The 12,826-nt window shown below is 40.9% G+C and overlaps 1 protein-coding gene across 4 annotated transcripts in view; it reads left to right on the top strand.

The window, feature by feature from the left end:
• Positions 1–12,826, top strand: part of SORCS1 (sortilin related VPS10 domain containing receptor 1) — a 311,800-nt gene that overhangs the window by 219,024 nt on the left and 79,950 nt on the right. For all 4 annotated transcript variants that reach the window (XM_075026345.1, XM_075026344.1, XM_075026343.1 and 1 more), the window contains one exon: positions 6,195–6,259. In XM_075026345.1, coding sequence (XP_074882446.1) covers positions 6,195–6,259 — 65 coding nt within the window. The remainder of the gene's footprint in view (positions 1–6,194; positions 6,260–12,826) is intronic.

The raw sequence follows: 12,826 nt of genomic DNA, 5'->3' as shown, positions 1-12,826 counted from the left end.
CTACATTCATCACACAAAATCTTCACTCACATCAACAAAAGAATTTCCCACACCAAAATCAAAATAATATCATCACAAAACTGACAAAAAGTGGACAATTTACACACAATCCACCCCTTGTCCCTTCACCACGATTACAACAACAAAAATTCCTCACTCATCAAGCAGCTCTTAACTCTCTAGCTGCGTTCAGTCCATGTTTTGCCCATTACATCTCTCAGTTACTATCCTTATCTTAAATTCCTCACACTGTCCGCATTCTCCTCATGCGCGGTGTAAAGTTTCCCTTCTTCCTGTATTCTTGGTGGTATTGTCATCTTTCTTAGCAGAAGCTGTACATTTGCTTTTAATGTGTCCATGTTTGCCACAGTTAAAACACTTGACCAAGGGTGTCTTACTGGCCTTGTGTTTCTTTGTAGCTCCCTGTGGAGCTGCATGTTTTCTTTCATGCCCTCGTTCATGTCATGGTGGTCGTAGATTGTCCTATGCAGTCTATAAAGAAACTGTGCGAAAGGTTCATTATGCTCCTGTTTCACCTGAGTAAAAGTATGGCTTTGCATATTGTCTGGTATGGTAAGAAAAGCTTGATATGCCAATATCTGTGATGGGTGATGAACCTCAGTGATATGTTGTAACTGAGCGTTCCCTGATGTGAAGGGTTCAATACTCATCAGCATCTGCGTGGTTATTCCTCATAAGGGATCTGTTTGTTGTGGTGTTGTTTGTTCCCGATCACCGAACTTCTCCCACTGTCAGAAAAACACTAGCATTTTGGAGGGCTCTGAAACTAACAGTGCTATTTGTTTAATATCTTGAGGTATCAGCGTATCAGCAGAAAAAATGAATCGCAGTATTTGGTGAGCTAACGCAGATTTGATTCCGTACTGACTCACAGCATTCTTTAATTTTTCAATGACCTTCCAGTCAAATGCTTCCCATTTTTTCTGTCCATTTAATGTAATAACTGGGAATGTTTGGAGCATAGTCCTTTCTATAATGGCATCTTTTATTACTCCCCTCCAATGTCTCTGTTTCTCGTCCGCAGCGGCTACTGCAGGCGACTCCGCGTCTATCGCGGGCGCAGTTGGTTTTACCGTCTCCGGTTCGGCGAGGCGGGATGGATGAACGGGCGCGGATGGTTCTGCCCGGGGGCCAGCCGCGGCAGCGCCAGGCGGTGGCCGCTCCATGGCCGGCGGACACGGGCCGCTGCAAGGCGGCGGAGGGGGGGGGGCGCGGAAAAGAAAGGGAGGAGGAAGCGCCGGAGGGGGTGCGGGTGACGGCTCAGCAGGCATAGGCTCAGGCAAAGGCTCAGGAGGCTTAGTCCGTTCTCCCGGCAAGGGCACCTGATTTCCCCAGTGGGGGGGTGTTTCCTCCTCTGCCACAGTCTCCAACCCCCGCAGCCGTTCTATTGCCACTGCCGCGAGATTTCTTTCTACCGTTTAACGCTGTTAATTATCTCCCGCCAAGGTTTCATCAGTTTTTTAGCTGATTTATCATCATCAATTACCAGATTTTATAATACATCTCCTAATTTACACCATTCACTTTTCTCAAATAATGAATCTGAATTTTTAAAGCATCCCTTAACATGACTTAAAATAACTAATCCCGAAACTTGCTTAATGCAATTTTACTCTCCGCTTTTCTAAAAAGCTCTGTAATAAGTCTAGGGCCACCTCGAAATTCATATCACCGTTATTCATAACATACGGTACCTCCTCCTGCGCTGAAAAAGACCTCCTTGCAGCCCTCCAGCAGCCCGTACGGCGAACTTCAATCGGTTCAGGCGTCGGAGACGACACACCGCAGCACAGTGTTCGGTCGCTCTTGCCCGCCGGTCGCTGCTCCCGGCGCCGTTCCTTTACCTAATCCGCAGCACGGGTCCCTGTTCGGGCGCCAATTGTCGGGAAAAAGTGTCGAGAAATCTTCAGGATTCTGGAACCCGCGTGCAGAGGAAGAAATGCAGCAGACCCAATATGAGTGATAAAGCATACTTCACTTTACTTGCACGGATAGCTCATATTTATACAGTTTACGATAATCATGCCTACTAGTCCTAATATTATTGGTACATTGCTAATGTTTATTCATTACTAAAACACACCTACTTGTGGTTTGCAGCTATGTAGGTTCCGCAATTTTCTCATGGGAACTTTCTCAAAGTTGTCTATGAAACCTTGCCAAGGTCACAGTGGATGCAGTTACTTATCTCCTTCTTCAGCATCCAGGTGTTGCTTGCAAGGCCAGGCTCTTCTTATCTTCTTTTTTCCCAGCACACAAGGACACAGTATTTTGTAAATTTATACTTCGTTCCCACATAGCGGCTGGATTGCTCACATACCTTTGCCCAGCCAAGAAATCCCCAACATGCCATCAGGTTTCTTGTACGTGTAGTCCTAGATATGGTGTGACTGTGTCTGAAGTCAAGCATCCAAACCCAAAGGCACCCAAAGCTACTTTCCAGAATGCATAAACCCTTGAGATGGAGCCCTTATTGTCTGGTTCTTTGTTTATGAAAAATGGTAGTTTTAAATTAAGTATACCAAGTGGAAGCTTTTGCTGTCTTCACAATGATGCCTTTTTGCAGTTCTGAGTGGTCTGACTGCCTTGCAAGCCTCATCAGTTCCCAGCATCCATAAACAATTGCTTTTGTCCCTAGAAGTGAAAAAAGATAGAAGAGGTGGAAACCTCAGGATAACAGGGTCTCTATTGAATTTCCTTGGCTCAGAAGAGCTGACAGGCCAAGGAAGCCAAGGTTTTTGAAATGTTTCAGAGAGAGAGATGGCAAGGGGTTGGTCACTACAGAAATATGCCAACTAGCATTTGCTGTGCAATGGTCAGTGCCAGGCTGCTTTTGTTTAGTTCAGCCTAGTTCTAAAACAGAGGATGATTTGGGGTCTTTTCCCTGTGCTGCTTCTCACGGTGGATGTAGAATCTGCATTCAGAGCAATTACTGCGCTGCAGCCAGTGATATCGATTTGTGAAGCTCTCAAGTGCAAATGACTACTTAGCAGGCTTGATGTGATTAAAATTTTAGGAAGCAACTTTGTAATAGGACTGTGGGGGTCCTACATTTTTCATAATGTGAGCATCTTCTACATAAAGGCAGTGGGATCACTGCCTTGTGCTCCCCTTGGCTTTTTAAAATCCTTTATTTGTTGCCCTAGTTTATTTTTGGAGAAACTTCTGAGAGAAATCAGTTATTCCTCCATACCCCAGTTCTTTGCAGGGTGCTTGGTTTATAAGCTATCAAATGCACAGCACTTTTCCTTGATTAGCTTCTGAAGTGTACATTGACCAGGTTGCATTGACCATGTGCATAAAAGATAATGAAGTAGAGCAGGCAGTTGTATCAAGTTAGAAACACTGAGTTTGAGGCTTTGGTGTTATCTATGGCAAATCTATCATGTGTGTGGCAAATCCTTCTTCCATGTGTGAAGCTTGTATTTATTGAGGGCTCTAGTTTTGGCATAAGAACCTTCAAATCTCCAGTCAGGTCTGGAATTTATTTGTAATTAGTTGGGTTTATTCATTTTGTTTCATACTGATGTCATGGGCTTTAAAAATAAAAAAAAAAAATTCTAGTCAGTAAGCTCTCAGCAGAATCCAGATGGGAGTGATATGTTTCTAGATGTCAGCTGTGTACAGCTAATATTGATTTGAGCAGATACATATTTGTATTTTGCCTGTCCTTTGCAACTGATTGTTCATGTTATCTTTTAATATTATGGGCCTAACTGTGACCTTGTGCTGTCACAAGTGAATTAAGCCTATTATATATCAAAGTAATGGAATGTGTATTTTCTAAGGTAGGAAGAAAGATCTAGCAGATAGGAAGACCTGGATATGGTTCTTGACTCTACCTCAGATACCCTGTTTGACTTTAGGAACGCCCCTAGATTCCCTGCACCTTAGTTTTTTTCTTCGTTTGTCATCACATTTCTAATTTGCAGGGGTTAGGAGATATCAAAAGAAAGGAAGCCCTTGAGTAGATGAATAATGTTTATCACCAGTCATGTTTCAGCCATCCTTGTTCCGTACATCCTTGGGACAATTGATGGCTTAATTCTACTTTGAGTTGAAGCTTCTGCAGTCCCACTACTGACTTTTGTAGTGTAAGACTAAGTAATATGCAGGTCACTACAGCTGTAGCCTTCTAACTTTCAGGGCTTGGTGGGTCCAGATATTTATATGTTTCTTTTAAGACATTTAAGAGTTTGATGTAAATTATGGCTCATACCACAAGTGAAAACAACAGCGACAATCACGTCCCATCCATCAGCGAGACATCTCATTCTGAATTAGCTATCTTTAAGAAGATGCAATAGAGGTGTTTCTTGGGGTCAGAATAGCACTGTGAGGAGCAAACTCACAAAGCACCTGGCTGTAGACTCACAGGCTTTAACTAGGGCAACAAGTTCTTTGCTGGATGAATACCATTGTTGTGTGCCTCTGAAGAGACAAAGTGTTCAAATCCATGGAATATAATCCTTGTTTCTTTGGAGAGTTCACATCCCCATGGGGCTGTGTGAGGTCAGGAGGAGGAATGCATTGACAAAGCTGTACTGTGTCTTCTGCAATTACTCAGTTCCAGGTGTGCTTAAAGCCCGCTTGAATAAACAAGAATAAAAAGGAGATATGACAAATTACAAGCTTAGTCCTTCTGCAGTTTTTTAGAGCTGTTTGTCACTGGCATCTATCTATCTTGAACTGAACTGTAACTATCAGGCCCAGCATTTTGGCCCTAAATCTGCTGATCATAGCAGGTAAAGGAAAAATGCCCTAGGAAGGTACTCCCTACCCACCCACTTGGTGTCCATTATCAGGAAGAAGAGATTTTAAATGGAAGTTGAATGTTTAGGAGAAAAAGACCTTGCCATAAACGTTATTAAAAATTGAGGAGAGGTGAAAGCAATGCTGGCTCAGAGTCTTTTCTGAAACTTCCAGTCCCCAGCAAAGGAGAACAAAAAATTCAAACCTTTTCTAGCTAGAGAATTGTTACAGATTTTGTCAAGCAAAGCTAAGGTTTAATCAGAACACAAATAGTCTTGTTATTGTTAACATTTTTATAATGGTTATTAGTTAATGCGCATGATGATTAAAGGCTGGGGCTGCCTCTGATTGCAGTCAGTGGGAACTGAATTAAGGTCTAAATCACTGTTTGAACCTCACTTTTGATTTCCTGAAAAATAATGAGGCTTTGAACAGAACAGCATCTAATTTGTCTATCGCTGGAAATGTATGTTTCTCTTCCCTCATGCATCTATTAACGTGGAGGTCGGGCATCTAACAAGAAACTGGTTGTTTAACCTTTAGCCTTAATCTAGGATTATGAATTGGATGATGGGACCAAGACCAGAAACAAGGTTGATTGTCAGAGATGCTGCCGAGGCTGCTGTACAACGGGATTGGCACATACTTGCAGTCAGTACTACCATAATTCAGACTGTCCATCAAACTACTGGCCATTTGAACTGTCCAAGGGAGTTGTCGAGGCCAGCAGTGCCAGTCCAGGGGAACCTCAACAATGGAAGCAAAGCTTGAATCCATAAACCCCTGATATGCAGCGCTCAATGTCTTTATGTTCTTGCTTGTTAATTCAGAGTGAACAAACAGTCATTTTCTGAGTCAATCTGATATTTCTTTTATTAATGGAACACTGTTTTTATTAGATTAGAAGTGATAAAATGTCTCAGGATGAAATGGGTTTTTAAAATTTCTTAATTAATGAGGTAATATTGATCATTAAGAGTGTCAATTAAGCAATGTGCATAAAATGTCCAATATAAAGGAACAGCTATAATTAGTATGCTGGCAAACACTATTATCACATCAATTAAAGTCTTCTGTATCCCACCCAGAACTGCAATGCATCCTTCTGACCAAACCAGGAGACACATCAAAATGTCAGGCACCAACGAGAACAGAAACAAGTCTCCAGGTGGAGAGGAGTGAAGGAGTCAGAAATAAAGAATTCATAAGTACAATGGCATCGATTTGATAAAATGGTAGAATTTCTTTCCAAGTTTCTTTTCAAGTTTCTTTTAGGGAAAACTCAAAAATGCTTTCAAAATTACCAGCTCTTACTTTTATGAGTTTAGGTCCAGCTAAACAGGATCTCCCGTGGAATTAAAATCTCAGACATTCATGGTATCTGTTGTTTTTAATGCCTTGGTATCATCTGTATTTTACAGGTCTATGATGGGATCTGGTAGAGAGCCTGATCTCGTCCACCTGGAGGCAAAGACAGTGGATGGTCGTAAGTACATTAGCTTTCAAATATCGTGGTATTCTGGACTGCCCTCATATTCTTGTAATCACAGAATATCATGATGGAAATCTGACTTCTTTTTAGTGTGAGGGGTTTGACTGTTCCAAGGCAGTTCTGTTAGAAGAGAAGTCTTTCCAGCAAGGCAAAAAGTTGGGATGAACAGGCTGTGAAAGGAGCTGAGAACATGGTAAGGAAGAATAGGTGATAAGGAGTAACTGGAGTTAGTATATACAGCACTTTTCTTTCTTCCTATGTGATTTTTGTTCATGGGAACAAGGCATTGGAGAGAAGTTACTGGGTCACAGAGTCTAGCTGCTGTTGTTTCATGCAGTACATAATATCACCTTGTTCGTAGCTTTACAGTTTTAGCAGACATGGGATACTCTGCCTTAGGTATTACCTTTGAAAATACCTCATTTCTCTTGTATTAGAAACCTTTTAATGACCAGCCTAAGTGTATACTCCACTGTTATTGCTTGTCCTGTCATTGTCCTTCACTTTCACCAGCTCGTCTCCCTCCCTGCTTTGCCACTTGAGTTGCTTTTCTCCATTCCAGGAGCTTTCTTTACCTGCAACTCCAAAATATTCTCCTAATTGTCCGTAAATTCTCTCAGGCACCCTAAGCCACCCACTGGCCTTTTCTCCTCCCACCCATGCTTCCTCAAGGTTTATCTTTGAGCTCCACTGCCTTTGCAGATCTTCCTCCATGGATTTCTTTTCCACAACACTGGATTGCCTCAGGCAGGCATCACACCGAACACCTGGTTGCCATAGATCTCATCGTTGTAATTCATATTGTTTCTTCTGTAAATAGCAGCTTTGCTGCAACATAACAAGCAGCTTTTTACCAATCAATTAATTGCTTTAAAAATGGATAAAATTCTCCCCTGAATTGTACCCCCAAATGCAGTGGTGTTACTTAAAATGTGTATTGTGTTATCAGAAATTTAAAAACTGTCTGAAAAGGTAACTGTAAGGTAATCAGTTTTTTAACTCACTGAAATTCAGCATGAAAGAGAATTTTTTGGAAGATGAATTTTGAAAAGAAACAGTTGCGATAGAAACCATAAAGTTTTAAAGGTCTTTCCATTTCAAGATATGCAAGATTAGTAAAAGTGAAAGAACGTATTTATTATCATTTATGATCTCTGATTATTATTTCTCCTCTCAATTCCACTTACCTGAACATGGCGGCAGGGCTGGGAACATGAGGCATTTTATTTCTTGGGACATGGTAAATGAGAATGAAATATTCTAACAGGACAGTGTCTATTTCAGCACAAAATATTACTGTTATAAGGCATTAAGAATTTAAGGTCATTGAAATGAAGCACTACAATTGATGTTTAAGGAGCTATATTCTGGTGATGCTTTTGAGGGATGTTCAGCTCACAGTGGGCAGAGAAAGTGCCATGCTCCAAATGCCTTGAATGGTCTTGTTTGAGTTCTTAGGCTGTAACAAGAACATTTTGCACAGCTATAGCACATTTCTGCAAAAGACTTCTTGAGTGCTTAACAAATTAGTAAGTTTTATTACAGCTTTTAAGGTGGAAACCAAAAAACAGGTAGATAAAACTGGCCTTACTGAGGAATGAGGCATATTAGTAAAGAATTGTGGAATAACAAATTATTGCTTATCAGCTGAGCTCTAGTAACTGTTTCTGCACATTTATATTGGCTTAGTTGTGAGGCAGCACAACTTAAATTTTTCTGTTTAGGTGGTGACAAAACTACTAATCTAAATATAGTGATGGCGTCAAACCTTCAACCAGTGGTGACCCCTCTTGCAAACCGGTCATTCAGATGAAACTTCTGCTCGTGACTCAGGACATGCCCAGCTCAGCTCATTGGCAATATAAGAAAATGTGTTGGATTTTCAGTAAGTGCATGCTCTGTTTTGCCCGTTGTTCCAGGCAGTGTTGGTCCCTGGCAGAGGACTATCGTGGGTAGCTGGAAGCAGCAACCTTGGAACATATCACAGCATTTTTTGCCAGAAGACATTTGGTAGCACTGCAGGTCACAGGATTTTGAGACTGAGACAGGCTAAGAGTGTGCACATGGTCCATTACTATAGTTACCATGACCAACTTGGTATATTCAGGTCTCTTGGCTACTAGAGACGCCTTCTAAGTACTAAATCAGTCTCCTTTTCCTGGATGAAGTAACCATGACTCTCCAATGGATGAACAAACCTTTCTCCTCTGGAATGAAGCAGGTGTGTCCCTGCCAGTGGGGTGATGGGGTGAAGTGTGTTGAAGTGAGAAAGACACCTTTTTTCCAAGCTGAGGGTAATTTGCAAATAATTTTTCTTGGTTTTTTTTGTGGGTTTTCTAAAATGTTCTGGCATTTACTTATTTATACTTTGTTTGGAATATCTCTTTTGAGAGTTAACCAAGTGTAAAAATTCAATAAAGGGATTAAATTTGAGAAAGTATACTTGCCAAAACAATAAAATAAAAGATCCTGAAGCGGAAATACAAGGGCTAAGCAAAAACCTGCTGAACTCAGTACAAATAAGAAAACCCACTTCACTCTGGTGCTGGTATCTTTTCCAGCAGAAGCTGAGTAGTACAACTGCAGCTTTAGGTGAGAAGAAGTAGAAATGTCAGCAGAGTGTGGTGTTAGCCTGTCTCCCTGGCAGGGATGTTTGAGAACATCTATCAGCAACAACCTTAGTACTGGGCTTTCCCTGCTAGAACAGCAATAATTCTCTATCTCTGCTCCCTGATTATGGTCTGTCTGTGCATTTTATTTATTGTGTTTATATACATAATGTAAAAGGTTTACAAGGACCAAAATAGGAGTCTCTTAGCAGGCATAAATCAGTATAACTTCAATAGCATGTTGATTTACACCTGCTGAGGATCTGGCTAGCAATGTTGTACCTGAGCACACATTCTCCCTACCTTTTTTTTTTCCTTGGGATCCAGAAAAATCTGGACTTTTTCTGAACATGCTGTGTGTCATCAAACTAGAGTGCAGGTAATGATAAGCAAAGTGAGTACAGACTGTGCAACGTAGTTGTACTGATGGAGTCAGATTTGCAGGGCTAATCATTGCCATTTGTATTTTTAATCCTGTTGTGTAAATTTTGGAGAGCACCAGGCAAATTTTCATCTTGTCAAATGTGATGGTTTTGTTTATTTTTTAAAGCCTTCAGGCCCAATCCAAGTCAAACTGGGACTGAGAGCACAGTGGTAAAACTGATTTTTCTGGTTGGAAGAAGTTCATATGAACCTTATCTCACATTTCCATTTGTATGCTTGAGTGTCCCTGGTGTTCCACTTTGATTTTGGAAGAGGATCAAAGGCGAGCCAGCAAAGTCAGCAGGAATTGTGAATTTTTTTTGCCTGGTTTCAGGTCAACACCCCAGTAAGACAATTAATCCCCTACAGTTCTTAACCACACGACAAGCTTCTCTTTGTTACATTCACCACCATAGTCAGCAGGCAGAGTGACTAGTGGAGTTAAACCTAGATTTGCTCAAATGCAGCCTGAAGTGCTTTCAGAAGGTGTATAAACTTAATGACATGTGGGTTTAGGTTTGTAAAGAATACACAAGGCCTGAAAGATCCTTAATTAATGGGCTTATCTGATTTGAGCTAGGGTGGGTTATACCAGTAAGGCCTGATCTGAGCTAATTGACATGGGAGGTAATTTTTATTCAGGTGATGCCTAGTGAGGAATCCAAACTGTTGGTGAGAATTAGAAAGATGGATTCCTACAAGGCATTTGGAGACTAACTGGGTACCCACTGGCCCTCCAGAGAATGGCAAAGCTGACTCAGAGAATGTCTAAGTGACAGTTTCTATAGATAGAAGTCAAGAAAACCAACTGTTAAATTTATGAGATACACATTCATTTACGTACATAGATGCCAATTGATTTTGAGTAGAGTTTTTAATTTATGTTGGGGTTTTTTTGTGTGTGTGGATTAAAGAAGCTAAGGGGTTTTCTAATGTGCTGGCAAAAATTTAGGGAGCTTCTGATATTTAAAAAGTACTTTTGTTTCCTTTGCTTTTCTTCTGCTGTCCTGATTTACACAGCAACTTTTCTTATTGAAAGGTAATTTAGGTGCTGCTGTGATTGCAGGTAAGACCAAAGCCTCACCTGGGGTCAGCAGGCATGCTCTGCCTGCTGATCAAGAGGGACTGAGCATCTGGCCAACAGTGTTTGAATCAGAAAGTTGTGCTAGGACTTTAATTTCTGTTTTCACAGACCATTGCTAGGAAGAAAAAATAATCACTGCTGTTGAAAAAATGAGTAGGCAACGTAGCCTGACAGTCTTTTGCTAACATAGTTAGAGTGGTGAATTAATTCCCATAGTGCTCTAAACCTGTGAAGTGGTTTTTTTCCTGATCGTTTTTAGTATTTTTTCCTGATCATGATTAGTACTTGTCCTGGAGAATGACATCTGTTAATTTCTCTAATTAGATCCTTATGCCAGAAATGGCAGAGGATATACTTCCCCATGTAAAGAAAGATTCCTGACTCTGACATGCAATGAAGAAAGATTAGCAGCAGGATAAAAACAGATTTGTGAGTAGTTAGTAAATGGGATGGCTTCATTTCACTGATCTTCATTACTGGTTAATTGCTTTGCAGTTGCTGAGAACTGGAGAGCTGTGAATATATTCCTGTATCATAAACAATTCACAAATCAACATTCAGACCAGATGGAAATGGATAAAAAACAGTCATTTTGTGTGTTTCTCAAAAAAAGAGTAGAAAGATTAAAGTATGGGAGAATGTTTAATTAAATTGTGGAACTCATTGCCATGGGAGGTTGTGGATGCTGAAGGTGTACCTGGACTACCAAGATACTGGGACAAATTCTTATAATCTTTCCTAGGCTTCTGTTATTAGTCACTGTTGAAGAGGGGTTACAGGCCTGGTCTTTCCATGAGATACGTTTCTACCATGTTCTTATGGTTCATTAGTTACAGGATGCCAGTCATCCTTCAAAAGCAGAAGCTATCCCTAATGTCTAAGCTGCTCAGTAATGAGCTGGGATACTTCACAGTAAATCTGGAAGATAAACAATTCATAGATTATGTGGATGCTCTTTGCATAAACTCCTGATTTGTCCTTAGTGGATTTATTTGTGGAAAGAAGGACACATTCCTCAATGAGTTAAAGACAAGAAGAATAAAAATGATACATTTGCAGTGAGTACAGTGAATATTTTCTCTGACTCTCCTTCCGATCAAGTAAGGTTTTCAGAAGATATACATGCAAGCTTAGACTAGAAAGCAGTGGTTATTAGGTTTTGATATGTCATCCAAAAAAACACTTGACAACAAAGTATCCTGAAGAAAGTCCTACTCTGCTTAAGGAAGGGATTTGAAACTGTCCTGTGTACTTTTGCAGAGGCTTGCCAGCCTCCAGTAGCCACCAATGACCTTCCATCTCCACCAACTGAGCCAAGAAATGTCTCTGGGACAGTCTGGATGCATTTCCCTTGAGAACATATTAGCATGGAGCTCAAGCTAAACAGAAGAGACTAAAATATTTCATGGCACAGGGTCCCCCTGGCTCTTAACTTTTGCTATGTGTTAGCATTTGCAATTCTCTTTTGCCACTGAAAACAGATTTTGTCAGAGGTTTCCCTTACAAGATGTCTCCTCCATTCTTGTGTTCTGTGACTTTTCTCGCTTCCTCTTCAGAAATAGCTGCCATCCCCCGAGAAGAATCCTACTCTAGGTGTCTAAGCCTGTCAAAATCAAAGTGTCTGGGGGTGTAAGAGCTGCATGTTGCTATGTTCTTCTCTCCAGGCACAGCATGACTTTGTTGTTGTATATTAAAAACAGCAGCTGTTGTTGGAGGTGAGGGTTCTGGAAATGAAAAGCATAATGTCCTAATTACCTATGGCAGGGAAAACATCTGTGCGGGGAAACTAATGAAATTAATTCCAAGGCTTAGCAACTGAATACATTAATTGACATTAATTAATGCTAAATTACAAAGCTCTGCCAATGGAATCACATAAAATGTCCATGAGAATCAAATGCTGAAACAAAATCCTTGAGTCAATGTGAGCACAGCAAAACTCCCCTTAGAAAAAAGAGGGATCCAGGCACTGCAAGAAACCTGTTTTTCCTTCTTTCTGTCTCCCATAGCAGAGGGAGCTTTTCTTGGTGTGCACATCTCAGGGTTTGGCTGTTTGGGAGATTATCTTAAGCAATTTCAGTGCCCTGCCCTTTAGTAGTTATTACTGGCATTTTAGAATTGAAGCCATGGAGAATTGCACTGTAAAAGTTCACAGGAATTGCCTTAGTAAATCTTCATCAATGATACAATCACTGTTGCACAGGCTCCTGCGATCACAGCAGAAATGGACGTAGTCCCCATTCCTCCATTAAAACAGGATAGAAAAAAACTTCAGTGACCTCTAATGGATGTCAACCTGACCTGCTCTTTAAAATCTCTTGTGGAGGAGATTCCTTAATCTTCTTTGCTGGCTGGCCCCAGCAGCACCCATCCTGTTACCTCGCGGTGCTCTCAGGATAGGTAACCCATTTGCGTGGGCAGTAAGACAGCCCTGCAGTCTCCTCT

The sequence above is a fragment of the Buteo buteo genome, chromosome 4 (assembly GCF_964188355.1).
Source record: "Buteo buteo chromosome 4, bButBut1.hap1.1, whole genome shotgun sequence".
NCBI classification, from domain to species: Eukaryota; Metazoa; Chordata; class Aves; order Accipitriformes; family Accipitridae; genus Buteo; species Buteo buteo.
The sequence above is the reverse complement of the archived record's forward strand: the minus strand, read 5'-3'. Positions and strand labels throughout refer to the sequence as shown.